Source organism: Puma concolor, chromosome C1 (assembly GCF_028749965.1).
Source record: "Puma concolor isolate L17-30 chromosome C1, mPumCon1.1.hap2, whole genome shotgun sequence".
Taxonomy (NCBI): Eukaryota; Metazoa; Chordata; class Mammalia; order Carnivora; family Felidae; genus Puma; species Puma concolor.
This window is the reverse complement of record NC_141674.1, coordinates 62,558,047-62,582,557: the sequence shown is the minus strand read 5'-3', so window position 1 is coordinate 62,582,557 and position 24,511 is coordinate 62,558,047. Positions and strand designations below refer to the sequence as shown.

Here is a 24,511-nt window from a genome sequence, read left to right as displayed (position 1 = left end):
ATATTGTCTGCTTTTACTTCAGCACCATTCTTAAGATGTAAAGGACTCAACAGTAGTTTATGTTGAAAACATTTAAATGGAAATGAGTCCATTCCAATCATATCTCTTTAGATCTCTAAAATAGGAACATTATTCAAGGTAACATTTAATTGAGCAAAGCCATTTTCATGCACCGAATAAATTAGGTATTGTCAGCAAGTTTACAAAATGAATGAAATACAGGAACCTAACAGAGAACATCTCCTTTGTCTAGAATACTCTATAATTGTGGCATTTAGTTATGTAGAGGACTTACACACCATATGTTTTAACAAATACTTTGGGTCATAAGGCTATGTATAATGGAAGGACATAATTAAAGTTTAATCTGTTCAGTAAAAAGGCACCATTAATTACTCTAGGCAATTTGTTGGGTTATTAATTGGTTCTGGAAACATGTCAAGATACTAATTTAAATGGAATTTTTTTCCCTAATTGTCTAGACAGCCCCTCGACCATACACTGCCCCAGGAAATATGCAGCCTCCAATTCGATTAAAGCCTCTTCCCAGTAATCCTGCAGTAGGAACCGCTCCAAAGATAACTTCGGGGTCCAGATTGAAAACCTCATTGCTGGAAAATGAAGCTCCATTTCCCATTGGGGTAAATGTTACTTTTTCAAGAAATATCTTTTTATCCTTCATTAGAATATTAGATTACCAAGGTTTTAAGATACAAGGATTCAATTAATCTACTCAGTGAAATTTATATTGTGCACTTATTAAGCATTTACTATGTACTTCTGTTTAATTACATCTTACTCTAACTGGAAGGCCTATGATTTCTGTGCTATTAAGCAAAAAGAGTAAGGAATAGATTTGTAATAATATAAGGTCACCTTTCATTAATTCGAATGGATGTGTAAAAAACAAAGAGAAACTTTTTATAGCCAGGTATGACTTCTATCAGAATAGACCCAGTGTTGACTGATTCTAAATTTTAAATGCATGAAACCTAGAAAATGAAACTTTCCAAGAATAGGCTTACATTTGCATGCTGACTTACTTTACCATCAGTGTATGAAATTGCTTCAAGTTTGACTCTGGAGAAAGTTGGATACAGAAGAAAAAGAATGTCCATCTTTAAAAAATGGTGAATTAATCACACATAGGAGCTTGACTTGCTTCATTTTCAAGGTTATATCTCTGGTAATTTGAACTTATTTTAATAGAGCTCAGGAGGGAGATGTGGTAAACATAAAATATGAGTTAGTTAAGCAGGGAGGAATCATTAGAACATTCAGTAATTAGGGAGGGTATCCTTTGTATTTCCAACATGAAGAAGAAACATTTGCGAGCTTAAGAAAGAATCTGTGTCACGAGTTCAGTTGTCACTGCATTCAAATAGGTGAATTTAGTTCCATTTCTTATTAGGAAATATAAGACATATGAAATTAAGATATTTTTTTCTTTTTTTGAAATTAAGATTTTTTCATCTAGAATTGACAGATAACCTTGATACTAAGAAATTAATTCAGACAAATGATTGTGTTTCATGATAAAAGTATAAATATAACTCTAACAAATAACTAATATTTTATCCATTTAATATGCTTTTCAGCTTATGAAGCACTTTTCCCAAACCTTTAGTTAATTTAATAGTTGTTTCCTAGAAAGCAGGAGAAACTAAACCAAGAGTCGTAGCACTTTGTATAGGGAATGGTGCTTAGGGCTAGGCAGAGGCTTGTGAATTCATAAGTCAATTAAGCTGACCTTCTAGGATCAGCTAGAAAGCCTAGAGGTTTCCTGTTTCAGCTAGTGTCCAGGAACGGTCAGATCCTGAGAGATTGTCTCAGGTTAACTAAAATAATACAGAACAAGTTCATTTTTCTCCTTTAGTAAACCAAAATAGGGAGCCAAATCATAATCAAGGGCCATTAATTCACCAGACATCAAATAATCAAAGCTGTAGAAGCAGGTCATTATCCCTCTGTAGATAGACCTACATGGGAAGCCAGATCACAATGAGAAGGTTGCCTAGTGAGCATGGAATCAGAATGATGGTATGTAGGGGGATGGAATCAGATTAAAATGGCTTGATGTACCTATCTCATCTTAGGAATGGGCTTGCCAAAGGTACCAGAAAACTCAAAGGTCTTTGGCTAAAATCCTGTGTATCTTCCTGGGATAATTTTGCCATTAGGACTGGAAATATTTAAAGTCCAATAGGTGGGATTTTCTCTCCCCTAGATAGTGCTGGGATATACTTTATACTTTCCACATTTGCCAACGTGATTATATTTTTTCCTAAGCTCCTATACTTTGGTAGACACATTTTCCTGTTAGATACATAAATACTATCAGTCAAGTAATATTCAAGTTCTGCTGGCTAGGGAGGGATTTTTTTTTTTTTCTTTCAGGTGATTTTCCAGCTCTGCTCTGAGACACTGGGTGGATTTATTAAATCTGCATAGGGCCTTATACTTTCCTGTTTTCAAGTTTTGGGGTATGAGCAAGAGATAGCCACTTAGTGGTAGCTTACTTAGGCTGACAAGGTTGAGATCAATTCCATGTTAATTTAAATTAGGTAAACTTATACTTTTCATTCAGTAAATATTTATCAGGCACTTACTATGGACTAGATACTGCTCTAGGCATTGATGATATGTCAATTATCAAGGCAGACAAAAGTGTCTAACTTATTGGAATTTTTACTGTAATATACATAGGCAAACTCTACTGGCCAGAAATACAAGTAATTTTTCCATGGCCTTGATGATGAAGATGATTTAATATAAAATCAGACTAGAAATTTCTCAAGAATAGTAGTCTGTATGATTGCTGAGTATGTAATGAGTACCCACTAAATTCTTATTGCTTTCTTAAAGAGTTTAATGAAGAAACTATTTACAAAGATGCCAGCATTCCCAAAGTTATGCATATGAGGAGAATCTTTTGGAAGGCAGCTATGCTCACCACTATACCACCAACGCTGCACGGCAAGGAGGAGAATCTTTTGAAGGGAAAATAGGCATAAGCAAGTTTCTAAGCATCAGGAATGAGGATCTTTGATTTAGGCAAAAGCAATTTGGTCAAAACAGGGTGGTTAAGAGGCAACTGAGTAAAAATAGTGACTTGATTGAAAATGATTATCCTTAGAATGAGAGTTTCTCATACACTACTGATAGGTATAGAAATTGGTACAACTATTTGTGAAGACAATGTGGGAATATCAATATTTTAAATGAACACGCTCAAGCATTTTTATATATAGGAATTTATTTTAGGAATATACACATATGTGCAAAGAAATAGATTCAAGAATATTTAATATTATAATATTTGCAATAGTGAACAATTGAAGACACCTAACAATGTAATAGGATGTTGTATAAAAATATTATAGTTTATTAAAGTATGTTAAACAAAATAATAAGGTAAACTTATCTGTACCAGCATGGAAAGATGTCCAAGACACTTTGGGCTAAAAAAGCAAGGTAAGGAATGGCATATTAATCTTTTAAAAAATTCACTAATCCATTTCCAAATAAGGCATACCATTGACTGATAACTACTTAGAAAAAAACAAAACAGAACAAACTCAAAGCGTCAAAGTTTGGATTCATTGTTCTTATTTTATTGTTTTTATTTTCACTTAATTTATATTTGTATTACAATATCAATGCACCCCATCACAGAAAAATCAGAAAATGTGAAAAAAGAAAAATGAGAACATAAATGGCACCTACATATCAACTATTTAACAATTCTGAATTCCTTGGTGCCTATTTAAATCCTTTTATGGTCACATAAATGTTGCTTTCAATCAAAATATGAACCATATGTGCCTTTATTTATCCTCCTTTACTTATTTAGCAATGAGAAATGTTTGGAGAATGACTCCCCTTTATTAACAATAACTTTTCATTATATTAAAGCATCTCAAAGAATAAATTGACTGAAAACACCATACCAAATAAATGGGTATAAAATGGATAAAAGTGATTAAACATGCCTTAAAGTGTGGGAAACTACTTCAGATACACAAAAATGACCAATTTATGAAAATTCAAATACTCAAATATACTTGAAAAATGTGATGTAATTATTGATTATACCGTTGGTGCTCTTTAATTTTTGATTGATACATTTTTTGCAAATAATACAAGGTGGAAATAATATAAGGTGGAAAATGATATGCTCCAATAATCCAAATCCCAAAAGGCAACCCTTAGTTCAAAGTCTTCCTGTCATCCTTGATTTTTATCAAAATCCACATACAAATTATTTAAAAGAAATGTGTGATCACATTGCATGGACCTTTTTATGTCAGGATGAATAGATTCATACTGTTCTTTTTGAAGCCTGGTGAGAATATATTACAAAGACCACAAAAAATTGTAATTAAATATTCTATTGTTGGACTTGATGGTTCAACTAAATCTGGTGTGCATGTGTGTGTGTGTGTGTACCCTTATACACATTTATATCAATGTATTGTGCAGTATCTTAGTAGGATTTATTCCTACAAGTTGAATTTCTAGGAGAAAAATTTCTAGCCTTTGGGTCAGAATCTGCATTTAGTTCCTAGATATTATATTATCAAGGGATGTAATAACGCCAGGATGGGTGAAAATCAGTGTGAAAAAAGTAATAATAACACTTCACTGTTAAGTGGATTATCTAACCCTGCTTCAAAGTACAATACTCCAAACTTCCTGACTTTAAATTGTTTAATTGTGCTGGGTCCCCATAGATTTAATGGGTTGTTGAAGAAAAATCCCAAAGTACTTTGAAAATGCCATAACTGTGTATTTGGCTTAAAAATATACTTAAATAAGGTTAAAAATTTTTGAAAATTTAACTTGCTGTGGATATTACAAAAAGCCACTTTTCAATAAAAACATGAAGTGTTTTGAGTTTGCCTATTGATGTCAGTTGTGTTTACATGCAATGTAAACCATAGTCTTAAAATTTGGGGCTATGTTGGTCACTACTTCTGTTTTACTGGTTGTTATGTCATGAAATGTGATTACAGGGCAAGAAAGCAGTGATGAAGTTCAAGAACTCCATGGACAATTCACAGGAAGTGAATCGCTATCAACTTCCAAACATTAACAATTACATGATGCCTATTCCTCCTTCACCTCCTCCCCACAAAGGAAAAATCACAAGGGAAAATAGACTTGAATCATGGAGAAGGAGAAGATTTCGTCCAACCACTGCTCCCAATGGCTTAGAGCCTCTCTTTACCAGGGTGAATATGGAATCAAGTTTTCTTTTATTAATTTAGCACAGATTACATTGTGCTTTTAAATTTCTGGATGTATAGTAAAAATGAATCTAGGGAAATCAGATGCAAATGCCTTACAAAAATAAATATAATAATTTTATAAATGTAATTGTAAGCTTGAATGAATCTGAAATCAGATACTTGAGTAGTTCAGTTCAGTAATTTAGCACAATTAATTAAAAAATCCAGTAAATCTTGAGGTCAAATTTAGTTTGTACTATGCCCATTTCCAAATTATTTATTTCCTTCAATTTGCCCATTCAATCACGTGTTATCAGAAGTATTTTAACATGTAATTTGTGAAAATTTAGAGACTTAAGTATACCAAAAAACATAACATGCCACATCAAGTACCTATTAGAGCTTCCTTTTAGTGATTTTTGGGAAAATATTCTATAATATTTTCTTTCAGTGTTCTTTGAAAATAGTAGAGCTTGTTGTACTCATTTTCTCAAAATACTGATTAAAAAAATAGCCCTAAGACCAGTTAGACTGTACGGGACACTTTATAGGACAAAGGCAAAAGATCTCTTAATTTTTATCATGTAAATACACAACTAATGAAAATTATATGTAACTTCTGTGATTATTAGCAGATAGGTAGGTCTACCTTTCACTGATTGAGAATCAGGGAGTGAAGTTACGACTTGCACGCAGACTGCGTACTGACTCTTCTAAACCAGCCTCATTACAGCATTCTTTTTTGACCTCATTCCATATCTGAATCCCACAGCTCTCTGCATCAATAACCTCGAAATATTGGGACTGTCTTCCTTGCACTTGCCCAAATTTTCTCTTTTCCATTTTCACCATTATTCTTCCTTTGTTATAGCTTCTGAAGAACTTTGTATTCCTCATGTCAGAGGTCCACTGTCCCATGGGTCCTCAATTTTACCTTTTTCCACTGCCCTGTCATTCTCCTATCTAATTTGGATTTTCATCCTCCCTGTAACATACATCTCCGTCTCTCAGCGTACCCAGGCTTCCACAGAGGAACTGGATCTTCTCTTCATGTGCTGTAGCCTGAGATTCGTCTTCTCTCCTCCAACAAAGTCCTCTGAAGAGTAGTTGGCTGTCGCTTTAGTCTAACAAACAACCCCAGGCAGCTCAGCTTACAACAACAAAGGTTGATTTCTCTCTCTCTCTTTTTTCATTTTAACGGTTTTTAATTAATTTTTAAATGTTTTCATTTATTTTTGAAGGAGAGAGAGAGAGAGACAGAGAGAGACAGAGAGAGACAGAGCATGAGCAGGGGAGGAACTGAGAGAGAGGGAGACACAGAATTCGAAGCAGGCTCCAGGCTGTCAACACAGAGACGGATGCAGGGCTCGAACCCACGAACCGTGAGATCATGACCTGAGCCGAAGTCGGACACTTAACCGACTGAGCCACCCAGGCGCCCCTAACAGTTTTTATTTAAAGTAGTATATCAGATTACTTTATTCCTGTATCTTCTCAATGGTTTCTTCCTTATATTTGCCCTTTTCCTTTCCTACTTGGTGAGACTTGGCTTTACATTCAAGGATCTCTTTGTGGTCTTTGTCCAGTTTTAGTCTAGTGATAACCATCTTTCCAAGGTGAAGGCCCACCTTCTTTCGCTGCGCCTGCTCAATGCACATGTCCCATTTCTTCCTGTAAACCTGGACTCCTTTGCCAGTCTGCTGACCTTTGTAGTGTCCTTGCACAACCTATACTTCAGCATCCTTTTGGAGGGGCATGGATCGAACGTTGTACTTCTGTCTCAGCTCTTGGGAAAGAGGGGAAGACCTAATCTTTCTGCGAATGTGGGAAGGTGCTTTGGAATGCCTTTTATGGTTCTTGCTTGGGTCGGAAGTCACAAGGAGTTGGAGCTTCATTTTGGCTGCTGGCGCTTCAGCGGTGGCTGGCTGCAGAAGGGAAGAACGGAGTTTATTTCTTGTTCGCATAATCGTCTGCTGTTTATCAGCTGCAATTCTGAGACCCAGACTGGAGAAACAGTCCCCGTCTGGGGTATGTCTGGGGTATGTTGCCTTCATGGACAACAGAACCATGGAAAGTTTTTAAGATTCCACTCAGCAGGGAAACGTGTTACTTCTGTTTGAATTCCATTACCAAAGCCTGACAGCGGTGGAAGAAGAAGTATCTTCCTCCCACGGAGTGGGGCAGTGAATATTTGGGCCAATAATAAAACCCACCATGTCTACTCACTTACCTCTGAACTGTACATGCTGGCATTGGTCCCCCTGCACTAAGCCAGCAAACATGTGCTCTTGAAGTCTGTGGCCTCTATTTAGTGAGAACAGTGAGTTTTTCATGATATTCACATGCTGGCAGCATTTGATCTTCTGATGTTAAAATATATTACAGGAATAAGCTCGACCCATTCATATTTTTAATTTTTTTAAAAAAGGGTTTAAATATCTCATAAACCATAAGAACATATTAAATCTATATGTGCAAGTTAAATAACAGTAATCAAGCAAGCACCCATGTACACATCATTATTTCTTAACCAAGTAGAACACTGCTGTCATATTATGAGCCCCCATTTCCTGCTCCATCACATCCCCTACTGCTTCCCAGAGTAACCATCATACTGACTTCTTTCTTAACTGAGTCCTGTTTCTCTTCAGAGTTCTCTGATTTAGATGCATGAAACTTCAGAAATAAGCTCAAATCTACCATTGTAATGAAAGAACAATGTTTACAGGAGAAAGGAGAAAGAAGCTGAATGGAGTCTTTGGGTCAGAGTCCAAGTTTGGTTCCTTGATAGTTTTAAGAGCCTCTTCTGGATAAGTCAGAGAAGCCAGGTCATGAGAGTTTCCCAGGGAGATGGGGCTCACCAGGGTCAGGGCATCTAGGCAAGTCTTAGTGTGGGTCAGCCACTGGATGCGCTGGGCTTCTGTACTGGGCACGGAGGGGAGAGCAGGGACTTTTCCACCCTGTGGCCATGACAAGTGAAGTGCAGATAAGCATGTAAGCCAGCCTCTGCTGGGCGTTCTGCACTGGGGTTAGCAACACCATGGTGTCAGAGGGCATCCTGGCTTCCATAGACCTTAGCATGTCTGTCTTTTGAGTTACAGGGTTTTAGCCTGACTTGGTCTTTTGTTTCCAAACTTCTATTCTCTCTATTTGGAATCTCTGTTTGGGGAATGCTGGAGCTACTAGACTGAAACTCTAATATTCTTAGCTTTTCTCTTGTATTTTCTCATTCTTTTTTTGTTCTACTTGACAGGAGATTTCCACAATTTTATCTTCCACACATTCTACTGAGTTTTTTCTTTTGGTGCCTTATTTTAATTCTAAGAACTCACTTTTGGTTCACTGAATGTTACTTTTTTTTTTAAATTTTTAAATTTTTTTTTTTTTTGAGAGAGAGAGAGAGCACACAGGGGAGGGACAGAGAGGGAAAGGGGGAGAGAGAATCTTAAGCAGGCTCCACGCCCAGTGCAGAGCCCAATGTGGGGTTCAATCTCACAACCATCAAGAGTCAGAAGCTTAAATGGCTGAACCATCCAGGTCCCACCACTCAATGTTACTTTTAAAAATCATCTTGCTCTCTGGGGTGCCTGGGTGGGTCAGTTAAGTATCTGGCACTTGATCTTGGCTTAGGTCTTAATCTCATGGTTGCGTGATAGATCCCAGGGTCAGGGTCCATGCTGATAGCATGGAGCCTGCTTGGGATTCTCTCTCTCCCTCTCTCTCTCTGCCCCTCCCCTGCTCATGCCCCCTTTCTCTCTCAAAATAAATAAATAAACTTTTTAAAAAATCAATAAAACATGTCTTACTCTATGATTTGTTCTATAAATGTCCAGTAGATAAGAAATGTTAATTATGTCTTTCCTGTTTTCACATGCTTAGCATTCTTGTTTATCCGCTCTCTCAGTTCCTAACTTCTAGAGATAATTCATTCTCTGTAATTGTAGACCTGTCAGTTTCTCCTTATAATTATGTCAAATTCTGCTTTGTAATGTTGAGAATCCCTGGTCATATGCTCTCGGATTTAGGATTATTCTATTTTACTGGTGAAGTGATTCTTTATGATTAAAAAATGTTCCTCTTTATCACATTACTTTTAGCCTTAAGATCTCTGTTGTCTCGGTACTTATTTTCTTTAAATTAGTATTTAATATATAGTATTTAATATTATATATATATATATGTGTGTGTGTATATATATATTCATTTTACTTTCAGCCTTTTAATATCTTTGAATTTAAACTTTAGGTTTTAAATGTATTTATGTAGCATGTGGATGCTTTGTGTTTATTTCAATCTGAAAATATCTGTTCCTTTAATAAGTGAGTTTAGGTCAATCACATTTATTTGATTTAGTAGTATACTTAGACTTCTGCCATCTTCATTTGTATTTTCTACTTACCATGATTTTTCTTTGATAACATTTTATGCTATTATTGCCTATTGCCTCTTCCTTGAAACTTTCCTCCTTTGCCTTCCATGACACTCTACCTTCATCTTTCTTTGCCATCTCCTTTTACCTCTCATCTTGCCTCCTTTGTGACTCTTCTTCATACTTATTAGCCATCACTACAGGCTTAGACCTTGACTCTTGTTTTTGTATTCCAGATGTAGTCATCTTGTCGCATGACTTCGGGAACTTCCTAGATGTCTCTTGGATTTGTCACTAGCTCCTGGGTCCTCAGGTATAGAATAAAATTGGCACAGTGGGGAATATCAGTATTTATTTAAGGAGAGGTGGCTCTCATGAGTAGTTTGTACATTAGATTTACTCATTTTATGCCTACCACCCCCAAAGCATCCTCCAAATCATCTTAAAAGGAAAAAAAAAAACATGTCAGAAAAGGCAAAGAAATAAGGCCTGTTCTTCTGTAGAGCACAGTCTCTGCCTTCTGTGATCTGTGTCTCTAGGGGATGATCCATGGAGCTAAATGACAAGGTGTGGTAGATCTTACAGCCTGACAAGTTGCTACTGTTCCCTGTTGCTTTGTTTCCTTTTGTTCTAGGACCAGCAGAGCTTTTACACTGCTTTTACAGACTCTGTGAGACTAGTTACACTGCTTTTACAGACTCTGTGAGACTAGTTACACTGTTTTTACAGACTCTGTGAGGCTAGTTATACTGTTTTTACAGACTCTGTGATACTAGTTACACCGTTTTTACAGACTCTGTGATACTAGTTACACTGCTTTTACAGACTCTGTGAGACTAGTTATACTGTTTTTACAGACTCTGTGAGACTAGTTACACCGTTTTTACAGACTCTGTGAGACTAGTTACACCGTTTTTACAGACTCTGTGAGACTAGTTACACCGCTTTTACAGACTCTGTGAGCCTAGTTACACCGTTTTTACAGACTCTGTGAGCCTAGTTACACCGTTTTTACAGACTCTGTGAGCCTAGTTACACTGTTTTTACAGAATCTGTGAGACTAGTTACACTGTTTTTACAGAATCTGTGAGACTAGTTATACCGCTTTTACAGACTAGTTAGATTTTGCCCTGAGGTTTATTTACCTCACACATCTGCAGATTTTTATGTTCTCACACAATATTGCTGGTCACCTCTATTAAAATGTGAATGGTTCCATAAATGGTGTATATAAATGTGAAAACATAAGCTTTTAAATAAGAAGCTACTTAATCATTATAGTTACTAATCTAAAAAAAAACAAACAAGGTTTGTTTTTATTTTTTTATATGTTTTATGAAATAAAGGACAAAGAGCTTCTCCAGGCATGAACTAGTCTGGGCTTTCTCTGTATCTGGTCAAGGTCCCCTCCCTACCTCCTACAGTCCCCATGAGTCCTGTGCAATTACTGGTGCCTGACTGGTAGATTCTGCTTCCCCTTAAATTTGACCTGGTTTAGCCAGCTTCTCCATCCATTCAGTGAATGTATCTCATAAAGCATGACCTTTTTCCCAGTAATTTGGGCTCAAAATCTAGGATTCCTTCTTCTGTCTGCATCGCACATCAGTTAATTGCTAAGTCCTCCAGATCAGAAATATCCAATGGAAATACAATGCAAGCCACATATGCCATTTCAATGTCTCATAACTATACCAAAAAGGGTAAAAAGAAACATGTGAAATTAATTTTATTAACATATTGTATTTAATCAAGTGTATTCAACATATTATCATTTGAACATGTAATCAGTATGAGTTTTAATGAGCACTGTACAATGTTTTTCGTACTATGTCTTTGAAATTCAGTAAGCATTTTATATTTATGGTGCATCTCATTCAAATGAGCTGCCTTTCAAATGCCCAACAGCCAAGTGGCTGCTGTCACAGACTGTACATCTCTAGCACCTGGACGGTGGCTCATGTGTCTGATAATCCCTTTCCCTTCTCAGTGCCACATCCCCGGGTCAGGGGCTGGCTACCTAACTCTTCACAGGGCTGTTGCAGTCATCTACATACTTCCATTATGCCTTTAAGTCAACAAATAGCTCAAGTTAGCTCTTATTGATTGTGACAAGCACTGTGCTAGGTGCTGAGGTTACCAAGATGAGTAAAGCCAAATCCTTATTCTCAGAAGGATTGCAGTATAGCAAGGGAGACAGAAATATCTACCATTAACCATGACACATTGTGGTGAGTATAGTCATAGTGGTATAAATAAAGCACAATGAAGGAAATACTCGCTTTGAGGAGATTGAAAAGCATTTCAGAGAGAAGATGACATTTGAAATGGGCTTTGAAAGAAGAGTAGGAAGCGAGCAGATGGACTCAGGGAGCAGAGGGTAAAAGGCAAGAAGGCGAAGCAAGAGCAAGCTGGGTCCATCTCAGTACTGACAGAACCTACATAATGCAATTAAATAAAACTTGATAGAATAGCTCCCAACATACTCCTCCCCTGATTAAAACCTTCACCAGCTTCTTTCCTAATGAAAGAGGTACGTTTTCTGCTTCGTTGCTTTAAAATGTAGGTTTTATGATTATTCAGGTATGTTGAGACTTACAGATCAGGAGATGATTGTCATTGAAAGGACACTTTGCACTTAACAGTTCTCAAAAGGAAGGGGCATGCCATGTACGATATAGTCAGGGTTCTATCCAGAATAAGGTTTGACCACATATCTGGGCACTGTGGCCCAGGTAAGCTGACAGATAAAACTAACCATCACATAAGTCATGCAGGACCACACAAGGCAGCACCAGGGTTGGTCAGGAGATTGGGAAGTGGGAGGAAACATGGGCAAGAGCCTTTGTTGTGGTTTCTGAGAGAAGGAACAGGAAAGATGGGGTGAGCAGGTTTAGGATTGAACAGTATGAATAATTTCGACAGGCTCCAGAGTGTGGAAGCTGTCCTGAGTTGTCTGGTCCTAGAGAAGGGGGTTCCAAGGGCAGGGGAATATTGACCCAGACTTTAAGAACCAGGTCACAGAGGTAGGGGGAGGGTGGATGTGAGCTCTGGATTGGTTAGTTTGTACATGAAAAGCATGCTCCCAGGAAAGTCATTTACCCTTTCTAGGAATTAGTCTTGGGAGGGGTAGTTTCCCCAGAGTCAGTAAGGCTCCAGATGTCAAAACATCAGAATAAAAACATATGCTTATACACTGGCATTCAAGGACTCTCATATTTTGACTCCTTTCCAGCTTTCCGCTCCCATCCAAGCTAAACTGAGCTACTCCCTGGACCCTCAGCTGGTTGGCCCACCACTTCCCCACCTCTGATCTGTGTTTTTTTTCTGTTATTACTTTCTGCCTGATGCTTACTCCCTTTTAAATCATCTATATAACTTTTTTCTTATTTAATTACCTTTGTTAGCTTTTAATAAAATAACATGTTTATGTTTATATTCAATGATGGCAGCAATGATTCTATCTTCCATTTGACGGACCCTAAGCATGTTCCAGGAGTTTTGCTCAGTGTTTTACATACATTTTCTCATTTAATACACACAATAAACTCAAGAAAGAGATGAGATAATTTATCCATATTAAAGATGAGGAAACTGAGGCAAGAAAGGTTAAATAATCTGGCCATCGTCACATAACTAGTTAGTGGCAGACTAAGTGTATACACTCACTATACTTACAGTTAAGAGCCTGCATTTGTAATCCTCAAATCCATATTATATGGAATTTATCTACAAGTCTTTTTTCTCTCAAATCCTTGAAGATATTAATCACAATTGGTCAGGTGCTTCTTCAATGCAGAGATGTTCTTTTTCTATGAATTGCCTGTGAGTGCCTGAGATATAAGAAGGAGGTTATATCTTCTTTCTCATCTCTCCCAGCCCCTGTGAGAGGCCTTATGTTCTGTAGTGATTGCTATACATCCTAATAGGATCCCATCTCTTCCTCTCTTCAAAAGGATTTTGTGGGGCACCTGGCTAGCTCAGTCAGTTGAGCATCTGCCTCTTGATTTCAGCTCGGGTCATAATCCCAGGGTCATTGGATTGAGCCCCGAGTTGGGCTCTACACTGAGCATGAACCCTGCTTGGGATTCTCATTCTCTCTCTCTGTGCCCCTCTCCCTCACTCGTGCACTCTCTCTTTCTCTGTCTCTCTCTAAAATTAAAAAAAAAATGATTCTGTTACTTTCTTATGTCCCTTATATATTCTGCTTAGTATCAATATTCATGTACTTTTGTTATTTGTCACTTCTACTCCCAGATTATGAAGCTTGTTGAGGGCAGGCATTTGATTTCACTTACACTTAATCAAGTGTTTATTAGTATTGTGTTCATAAAGAGGTATTACCTTATTATCCATACAAAAAAAATTAAACTCTGAATTGTACTATTTAGCTTATGGAAATATTATAGAAATAAATTATGCCTTTCAGACATAGATCCCTTTTCTTCAACAACAAATAAAGTCTAACAAATGTTAGCTTTGTGAGAGAGATTGCATATTTCCTTTGTTTGACTTACTTTAACTTTTTTTTTTTAATTTCCATTCTAGTCAACACATTATCTTGGTATTTTTTATTCTTGGTTTTCGTTACCAGTGGACTCAGATTTGAGAATGAAAAAGGAAAGCATCAGCATGATTTTAATATAGGATAATTCAACATATTTCACATAGGCTTGATTTATTTCAGGCACTTTCCTTTAAAGAATGTTTTCGCTTAAAATTAACATCGCAGTTTGGTAACTGCATTACTAAAAAAGACTTTTAAAAAGGTGCAAAAGCCAGTCCAACTGGCAGACCTTGTAAGCTTTCCAGACTTTCTCACCAAAAGCAAAACGCAGCCAGATCTTTTCTACCTCTGAGCAGACTTACTGAATGTGTTCTGTTGAAGGAGATGAGGAAGGGAAGGTTCATGTGTCAACCCCACCTCCTCAAAATCTGGAGCTCTGATGCCTCCAGAAGGGTTGAGGCATTGGGGGGCATGTCAGGAATAAGCCCCAGACATGCGATATAGTGGGAAGAAAAATGGGCAAGAGGAGAGGGAAAAGAGGAAGCATAACGAAAGCAAAGGAGGGAGGAGGAGAGAACAAGGAAACACCAGCATGAAAGGAAAGAGAAAGAGAGGAACCAAATGAATACTGTGAGAAGATGTTTCCCTTACAACCAGCTGCTTCTTGAATCCTTAGGATAGGAACAGCGAACAATGGCACACTCTTAACTCTGGCTCACTTGGGAATTTTCTCTCCCTAAGACCTGAATCAGAGTCAACGTGGGGACTGCCTGCTACTCCTTATCCACGCTTTGAATCCATCTTTGTCACGGCTTAGTTACCAAAGGTGTTGTCTAACAGGCCCCTGTGAATCCGTTTTCATGATGTGGTACCTATCGCGTTCCTATAAATGCAGAAAGCTTCAGACTTAGGGCAGTGTCATCGTACTGGCACTGTAGCTTTTGTCTCAGCAAAGGAAAGAATGTGGAATCCCTAACTGTTCCATGGCTGTGTCCAGTCAGATCAATGTTTATTAGGCCCTTGCTAGGTGTCAGCACTGGCAAGACGCTGGGGGCATAAAGATCAGTAAGATACTGTCTTTATCTACTGACAGTGAGAGGGATACAGGGGAATGGTTTCACTGCCATGTGACTTACAGACTTATATAGGTGTGGAGATTAAAAGCATTTGGTAGTGTTCGGACCACTACAATTAGTGCAGCTGCTGGGCCTTTAAAGGTAATTGCAAATAGTTGGAAATAAAAGGAATATTGCATATTGAATATTGCAATAAAAGGAAATAAAAGGAAATTGCAAATAGTTGAGAGATAGTAGAAGTTAAGAATATAAGACATTTTTTTGTTATTTGAGAAACGTTGGACCTTATCCCATGGATACTGAGAATCTTTGGAGGACTTCAAGCAAAAGAATCACGTAATCTATTTAGTGACAATAGATCACTGTGATACCACAGAGGAAGGAGGTTTTGAGAGACATCAGGCTAGAAATAGGGAGACCAGCGAATAGAGTAACATCTCAGTTTTCTTGGAACAGTTCAAATTTGTGTTTGTTTTTTTCTAGTATAATTATTAGTAATACCTCTTTCACTGTGTCTCCAAGTTTGGATGATAAATTCTGTGGCCGCTCTACTAACTACAGATTTATCCCAGTGGCCTGGAAAAAGACTCTATGGTGCTTGGAGTTCATCAGGTCTTGGCTAAGTGGATGAAGAGGAGTGACTGCCCGACGCTATCAGCAAGAACAGGCCCGTTGATCCCCTTAGAGTCTTTTAAGTCCACCTCTCACTCAGGCCTGAGCAGAGATAAAAGAGGGCCCAGTGAGCATTTAGTATATATATATATACTAAATTTATTCATTTTTGAGAGAGAGAGGGACAGGGAAGGGCAGAGAGAGAGGGGGACAGAATCCTAAGCAGGCTCCACACTGTCAGCACAGAGCCCGATATGGGGCTCTTATGTCCGGAACCATGAGATCATGACCTGAGCTGAAATCAAGAGTCAGACGCTTAACCGACTGAGCCACCTAGGTGCCCCTGAAAATTGAGTATATTAATTGAATGCTAAATATTATACATATGTGATGGCTGACTAGTTAACCACTCAACAAGCATGCTGTTTATTTGTCAGCTCAGATTATACTTGCCTGAGATATCTGGAAAGAAATGAGAAGGAAAGTCATAAGCAAGTGGTACAGGAAGTAAGAAAGATAACCCTTAGTTGTGCAAGGGCATGAGGCCCTGCTCTGGTTCCTGAAATGGAACTGAATGTTCATGGAAGGTTTTGATACTTGCTTGAGGACAGCAGAAAGGGCCGTGAAACCTTGTTAAAGTTTCATCAGCCTGGGTCCTTATAACCTTGGAAGATGGTAAGTATAGAGGCAATTGAGTCAACTGAAGGAAACAATTATTCATTTCCTACTGCACGTATTTAATCATGAGCTGTCACTCGGGCCTCCTGTTAAAATCCAAAAAAGGTTACTTGGTGGCAATAATTGGGGAATATTTTTTAAAAGAATGAAGTAACTAGACCCAGGAGAAAAGAGATGTTATCAGGAACACATTTTGGCAGGAAAAAAAAAAAATGAGTAAGAATAAATGAAAAAGGTGAAGAGCTGTCATTTCCTTTATTTTATTTTTAAACATTTCAACTTCCACTTTCTCATTTTGTACATATGAGGCAGGCCTTTCCTCCACCATAATCTCACTATTACCTTGCATTTATATAGAGCTTATTTCCCAGAAGCTCACAGGGCTACTTCTGAATCTATGCCACGTTAGAAAGTATTGCTTAACAAAAAGGAGATGCTCTTATTTAATCGTCATATCATTAAATGTTCTAGTGGGAGCTTGGAACTGGATTTGCTATAGGCGGGTGATTGTGCACTGGGCCGCACAAGTGCATGTCACAGCTCCACAGCTACCCGGGCCAGAGCAAACGTGGCATGCTTTTGCAACTTGGAGTCGGGCCTGCCATCACCCCTTTGCTTTCCACTGTGACTCAGAGAGATGTTTCTAATCTGCAAAGAATTATCCAGGTTGCTGAGTTACCTTCATGGCTACTGATGTTCCTGAAATATTTCTGGTGATTACCTCTCTATTTGGGAGCTCTGTCTGCCATAGGCAAGACCATTTGCTTAAATTTTAAATCTTGGGATTCCTTCCCCATTTATACTTTTCAGACTGTCATTTGCAGAACTTCATTTAATCAGATGTACTTCCTCTGGTTTTTGCTTCAGAGAAATGGAATTGAATGAGGAAAAAAGAATCCTCTGAAGTGGAAGAGGATGGATTTGGAGATGGAAATATTTTAGGAGTTCCTTCAGAAATTTTTGTTGTAGCTTTGTTATTTAAAAAAAAAAAATGCATGTTTCCAAGGCATTCGTAATTCAGTGAAATCAAACTTAAATAATTGCTTTGAGTTCAGTGAAAGTTGGTCTCTTCACATTTTCCATTTAGCTGAAAATTGATTTTCAGAAAAGTGAAGTAGATTAAAATTATTGCCTGGCCTCTGTATAATTCTTCAGCTGACAGTATTTTTACATGACTATTTCTCTGTCTCCTCCTCTTCCTTTTTCTGCTTCTCTTTCCTCATATTCCTCTTAGAGATTAAACTCTTTGCTCATTCATTATTGTGAAAATCGAATACAAACTAGGAGGCAAGAAAAAGGACATTTCTTTCCATCTCTGGCATATCAATTTATTGTTTATGTTCTAAATTTGTGAACACCATAGAACAGCCTTTTTTGATTGGGTGTACTGTTTGATATTAAAAATAACACTAATAATGTTGGTTTTTCATTGAACTGAATGTCTCCTGTAAAACTGGAGAGTCCTAGGCATATAGCACATGTCTCTAATCCCCAGAGCAACCGTAGAAGGAATCAGACATGTGCCGGCCCCCTCTCACATAGAAGATCACGGAAGGATATATTGTCAGTGCTCAAGTATAAAGATGAAGCACTCAATTGCAAAGACAGTTGCTAAATTACAAAATCAATTCAAGTTAGAACAAAACTATGCCACCGGTATTTAATTATTTTGATTTGAATTTCGATTCAAGAATCAGCTAAAAGAACCAAGAGCAGTTTCATCTTGGCATCACTGGTATTTTCATTGTATGTAAAATACATACACAACTAAAATTAAAAGTGACAAACTTTGTCCAGACCCCTGGCATTTACATGAAAAATATAAACCCAAAATGCATGTAATTATTAGAGCGATTTGTTTTGTAATGGGCTTGACTTTTTGTGCACTGCGAAGGTTGACATTTTATAAAGGTTTTGTTGCTAGGTACATAAAACGAGCCTTCTCTACTCCTCGTATTACAGTACCATTACCCTCGGATTAGAAGGTAATTAATTAATAAGTCCCCTTCTTTTGTTTTCTCTAGGATTCAAGAAAGGTTCACAGAACACCACTGCATAGTAATGCAGCTATTACAATGATCTATTTGGGGAAAAACGTGCACCTATCTCATGATCACCCAGACTTCCGGGATGAAATAAAAGTTTATCAACAACACTGTGGTGGGGAAAACCTTTGTGTTTACAAAGGCAAACTACTTGAAAAAGGTACACATGAAATGTGAATTTTTTTTAAGTTGCTTGAGGTTGATGCTATAGATAAGCTATCGTTGATATAATATCAAAATGACTTCAATCACTCTATGAAATTATGCATATCCAGGGACTTATAAACCAGCTGCCTAAAAGTAAATCTAGATTTACTGCTCCGTGATTGAAACCGAAGCAGCAATTACTCTTGAAGATTGTGGAAGAAAGAATTTGGAGTGATTTAACCCACTAACAGATTAATTTTGGGATAGAGATATATGATCATTAAAATGTTGCACGAATAAACTGTCCCCCAAATTACAAGTTAACTATTTGGCCTGCCATAATGAATTATATCACACATTATTCTAAGGGAAAAATACCAGATTGGCAATTTGTTCTTTAGAAAAATGTTGAGATAAAATCACAAATCCAATAAACTTCAGGGTGAATCACACCTAAATAACTTGGTGCAGAATTTGGCTAGATGGATTTTAGTACATTTCTGCTTTCATTTGATCATAAATCCATGTTTCTTACCATAAGATAATTTTTATATCCAATACAGGGTTTCTCATATTGTACTGAAATGGTTTTCATCAATATTTAGTTCTTTGGAGTAGCAGTTAAAAGGATGAGGATAGGGGCGCCTGGGTGGCACAGTCGGTTAAGCGTCCGACTTCAGCCAGGTCACAATCTCGCGGTCCGTGAGTTCGAGCCCCGCGTCAGGCTCTGGGCTGATGGCTCAGAGCCTGGAGCCTGTTTCCGATTCTGTGTCTCCCTCTCTCTCTGCCCCTCCCTCGTTCATGCTCTGTCTCTCTATCCCAAAAAAAAATAAATAAAAAAAACGGTGAAAAAAAAAAACTTATTTAAAAGGATGAGGATATAATATAGGATTATATTTGTTATTTCCTTGCTTAAGAAACTCTGTTCAGAAAGTTATTGTATTTTTACTAACTGAAAGAAATATTTACACTTGGGCAATCTCGATATAGGTTTAGGGAGTCTTAGGAATTGGGGGCAAGCATGGAATTATTACTTTTGGCTTTTCTGATTTCCCTCATCACTCAAAAATAATGACTATTAATTTTAAAAATTTCAGGTACTTAAAAAGAAACTATACAGATTTAAGGATTACATATATAAAACTTTCCAACGTAAAAAAAAAAGAATAAACACTTGAATGTTAGTTTTAATGTTTACTTTATAAAGATTTGTAAAACAAAAAATAATCCTCAGTATATTCTAGAAATGATTTTTCCTCATTTTCTCTACTTTGCTGAAATGTAATTTACTTTGTCATTCTGTCATAGCATTTGAAAGTCCATTCCTTTCACTTTGTAGGTGAGGAAAATGAGGAGACCAGAGATATAGTGGCTTCGTATGGTCCCATGTACAGTTTGGGGCATGGTCAAGAGCAGATACCGGGCCTCTGAATTGGTGCAGGATCCTTGCTCAGTTAGCGATCAGTGCAAAGGGTTTCCTACGTTTTCATAATATGAGTGGCATGAAACCCCTAATGATAGTGGCAGAGATAGACTTATTTTTTGAAAGTGTGACTTTCAACTATTAATTTAGAAGAACAGCTGAAATTAGCTATAGTCTATAATTGGAACAAATGCGATGAAACTTTTCCTGGGTCTTGGATCACGCTTTATTTCAGACAATGCCTACATGCCTTTCTGCCCACTGGAAAACATGGTACATACAAATGAAACAAAAACAAGAAGCGGGGAGCTGAATGCTTCTCTGGGAGATGATACATACTCTGTAGGAACGGTGCAAAACCAGTAAGGGAGAGTGTGACTTGGCTAAGTGTTGTTTTGCATACATATCGATCCTGGGACTGACTTTTGTTGTGTCACTCGATGGACTTGAATAATAGGATGGAATGGGAGCTTAAATAATTGAATCCTGTCCACACAATAATTTTGTCTCAGCTTGCCCTTTGATTGCCAGGAAAGTAATTGTTCAAAATTGAAAAGTTGGTTGGCTCAGAGTTGACTTGCGGTTCAGCAATCTTAGCAATTTAGCTGGACTGAAAAGAATCTGCCCGTTTTTACAAATCAAAGCTGTGCATGATTCAGTGAAATGTGAATAGGTTTTTAGAAGAGTTCTGTTTAAAAAAAAAAGGCGTTTAACGTTCTGCTTGGAGCAGTAAACTAATTAAAAATGTGGCATTCGTTAATTTGTCTTGCTTTGGGATGAGAAATAACAATAAAATTAATTATTTAGGAGTGTGGCAAGTGCATCTTTTATTCCCACAGTAATTCATTGATGTCTTACAGTTTGAGTTTAGATATCAAGCCACATATTGATTGTTAGGTACACCTATGAAGTCACGGACTCTTTCTGCTGCTTGTAAAGAGTCTGGTTCTTCACAGGCATTTTTATTTACCATGTTCATCCTTTCAAACAAGGAAAACCTTGGCCTCCTGGGTTCATGTGGAATCAAAGAGCAAAATAACTTTTTTTTTTTTTTCTGGGCCCTTTATAATCCCTTCCTTTTCTGCCCCATTTCCCATATTTTCATAACCGGCTGTACTGATTTGTGCATTCCTCATTACTCCCTCACAAACTGGTGGCGCTGCCGTGTCCCCACCCCCATGCTGTTAGCTTGTCTCTTCTGGTGCTATTTCCTTTGTCTGAAATAGGACAAAGGATTTTAAATTCAAAATAGGATTTTAAATTCAAATCGTACCCATCTTTTAAGAATCAGATTGAGGCTGTGAGGCTTTCTCAGCTGACTTCTACCGTTTTATCCCTCCCTCCATGGCTCTGGCTCTTAGTCTCCACCGAAAACTGAACATTTCATTACACTGTGACTTAGAGTAACTGTGTTTTTATTTTTCTTTTACTTGTTATATATATTGAGTTTTTAGTTTTTACTGAGGTGTAACTTATATTCCATAAAATTCATCTATTGAGTGTACAATTCACTGAGTTTTAAACATTTTTATAGGGTCGTGCAGCTATGATCACAAACCAGTTTCAGAATATCTCTATCACTTCAGAAAGTTCCTTTGTGCCCATTGGCAAAGAATCCTCACTCTTTGTAGCCAGCCTCAGGCAGCCACTGATCTGCTTCCGATCTCTACGAATATGCCTTTTCTGAACATTTCATATAAATGAAGTCACACAATAGGCAGTATTTGTGTCTTGCTTTTTCACTTAGCATAATGTTTCTGAGAGTCGTCTAATTCATACCATTTATCAATAATTGTTCTCTTGTGCCACTGAATGTATTCCACTACATGGACATTCGTACTATTTCTAATTCGGTTTTTGTTTGTTTAAGTTTATTTTATGTTTGTTTATTTATTTATTTTGAGAGAGAGAGCATGCACGCAGGGGAGGGGCAGAGAGAGAGAGGGAGAGAGAATCCCAAACAAACTCACGCCCTTCAGCCACTTAACCGACTGAGCCACCCAGGTGCCCCTACAAATACAAGTTTTTGTGCAGACATCTGGTCATGTCTCTTGAGTAGATTCCTAGAGGTGGATTTGATGGCCTTTTTTTTCCTGAGTAAGGGTCACACTTTTCTGTTTTTTACATACATGTTCTTTGATTTTTGTTGTTGTTGTTGAAAACAGAATAGTTTTGATCATATAGCAGCTGTGGATTCTAGATTCTGACTTTTCCCACTTGAAGGTTATTGTTCTTGCTGTTTTTGTTGTTCTTTAGTAACTTCTCTGAAACAAATCTGTGAAATCCATGCCCCCTCTCCTTGGTAGACAGCCAGTGTGATGTCTCTGCTCAGATTTTATCTATTTTTATTTTTCAGCTGGTCTCTTAGGGTTATCCCTGTGTTTTCATAGTGTATTGATCATCTAGTGATTTGTCAGAAGTTGTGTTCAAACACTTTGAACCACTACAGCCTCCAACTTCTGCTGGTGGATCTCTTTGTAGATGAATTAGTTTCCTGGGGCTAATGTAACAAATCCTCAAAACTAGTGGCTTAAGACAGCAGAAATTTAACTCTCTCACAGTTCTGGAGGGCAGAAGTCTAAAATCAGGTATTAGCAGGGCCATACTCCATCTAGCAGCTCTAGGGGAGAATCTTCCCTTGACTCTTCCATCTCCTGGCAATTCCATTTCTGTATCTGTCCTCACATGTCATTCTTCTCTGTGTCTCTGTCAGTGTTGGGTCCTCTTCTTCTAAGGACGTCCGTCATTGGATTTGTTTGATAAAACAAATCCAACATAGTTTCATCTTTACCCTTCACTACTTATCCAAAGAAATAAGAAACCATACCCAAATAAGGTTACATTCTGAGTTTCTGGGTGGTCATGGATTTTTATTTTTATTTTTTAAAGATGTTTACTTATTTATTTTGAGAGAAAGAGAGAGAGAGAGAGAGAGAGAGCATGAGCAGGGGAGGGGCAGAGGGAAAGGAGAAAGAATCCCAAGCCATAACATGGGGCTTATTCCTATGAATCCTGAGATCATGACCTGAGCTGAAACCAAGAGTTGGACGTTCAACCGACTGAGTTGCACACACCCCAGTCATGGATTTTTAGAGGGCAATATTCAACCCACTGTAACGGGTTCAGGAGTACAAAGTTCAGGCAGTTTTCAAGTCTGCTTTAACTTTTATTTTCCACCAGGCTTTCTTGTGTTTTCTTTGTTCACAGATGGAAGCTCTGAGCAGGTCAGGGATGTGTGAATAGGTTGGGTCTACTCCAATCCATGCCACTTCCCGTTAGCTGGGGATGTGTTGAGAGCTTATTGAATGTGTCTATAATTGCCTTATGGCCCGCATCTCCCTGTTAAATTTCTGACTAGTCCACTGGCCTGCTGCTTGCCCTAATTAAAAATACAGTCTCAGCTAGCAGAATCCCTGACCTTCCACGTTAGCTTGCCTCCAAGATTGCTACTTATTACTGGTAATGCTACTGGCCAAGGAGTTTTTGTTTTCTGCTCCCAATGAAGCCAGCCCCCACTGACAGTGAAGCTGCTGGTTATTTCTGGCCTGCCCTACCATATTAGAACGAGGCGATGAATTGGTGGCGGGGTGGGGTGGGGAGCAGCCCCAGACAAGAATGCCTCAGACTCCCTCTGTTCTTACATAAAATTCAGTCATTTTTGATGAATAACTGCTGCTCAGTTTGTTTTAAGTCTTTGGCCCATTTTTAGAGACAAAATTTTAAGGGGAGAGGATTTGGTGACCTCACTCCAGAAAGCTGGTCTATTATTTTCATCTCTCCTGCTAAATTATAACTTCTTGAGGGAGGAGACCATATTTGATATTTTTTTGGTATTTTAGTTTCTCTTTAGTGCCTAAAACAGTGTGAACCACTGCCAGTCCACAATGAATAACCACGTTTTACAAATAGTCTGGAATGCCTTCTAACATTAGACATTATATAATCCTTAATTAAGACTACTCTGCAGACTGGGTCACTCCCTCCACCCCACTCCTTCACCCCCATCCCCGGCCATCCTCATTTTATAGATGAGAATTCTGAAATGCAGCAAAATTAAATGACTTACCAATGGACACTCAACTTGTAAGGGAAGAACTAGGACATGGACCCAAATCTTCTGACTTCTGTTTTATATTCATTCCATCATTTCACACAGAAACCATTAAGTCAGGGTTGGCAAGCGTCAATAAATTTTAAAATGTAAAATTAGGGGCACCTGGGTGGCTTAGTCAATTAAGTGTACGACTTTGGCTCAAGTCATGATCTCATGGTTCGTGGGTTCGAGCCCCACATTGGACTCTGCTGACAGCTCAGAGCCTGGAGCCTGTTTCAGATTCTGTGTCTCCCTCTCTCTGCCCCTCCCCCACTTGCATTCTGTCTGTCTCTCTCTCTCTCTTTCAAAAATAAACATTAGGGGCGCCTGGGT

At 38.0% G+C, this 24,511-nt stretch overlaps 1 protein-coding gene and 1 pseudogene across 13 annotated transcripts in view; one reads left to right on the top strand and one right to left on the bottom strand.

Moving 5' to 3' along the window:
• ERICH3 (glutamate rich 3) overlaps positions 1-24,511 on the top strand; it is a 130,052-nt gene that overhangs the window by 60,609 nt on the left and 44,932 nt on the right. For 10 of the 13 annotated variants that reach the window (XM_086717295.1, XM_086717293.1, XM_086717294.1 and 7 more), the window contains 3 exons: positions 483-641; positions 5,016-5,234; positions 18,495-18,675. In XM_086717295.1, the coding sequence (XP_086573421.1) occupies positions 483-641; positions 5,016-5,234; positions 18,495-18,675 (559 nt within the window). Of the gene's footprint in view, positions 1-482; positions 642-769; positions 2,114-3,433; positions 3,475-5,015; positions 5,235-18,494; positions 18,676-24,511 lie in introns of those variants that run through there. The other 3 variants (XM_086717300.1, XM_086717298.1, XM_086717299.1) reach the window with 3 other exon arrangements.
• Positions 6,674-7,171, bottom strand: LOC112871776 (large ribosomal subunit protein uL24 pseudogene; annotated as a pseudogene).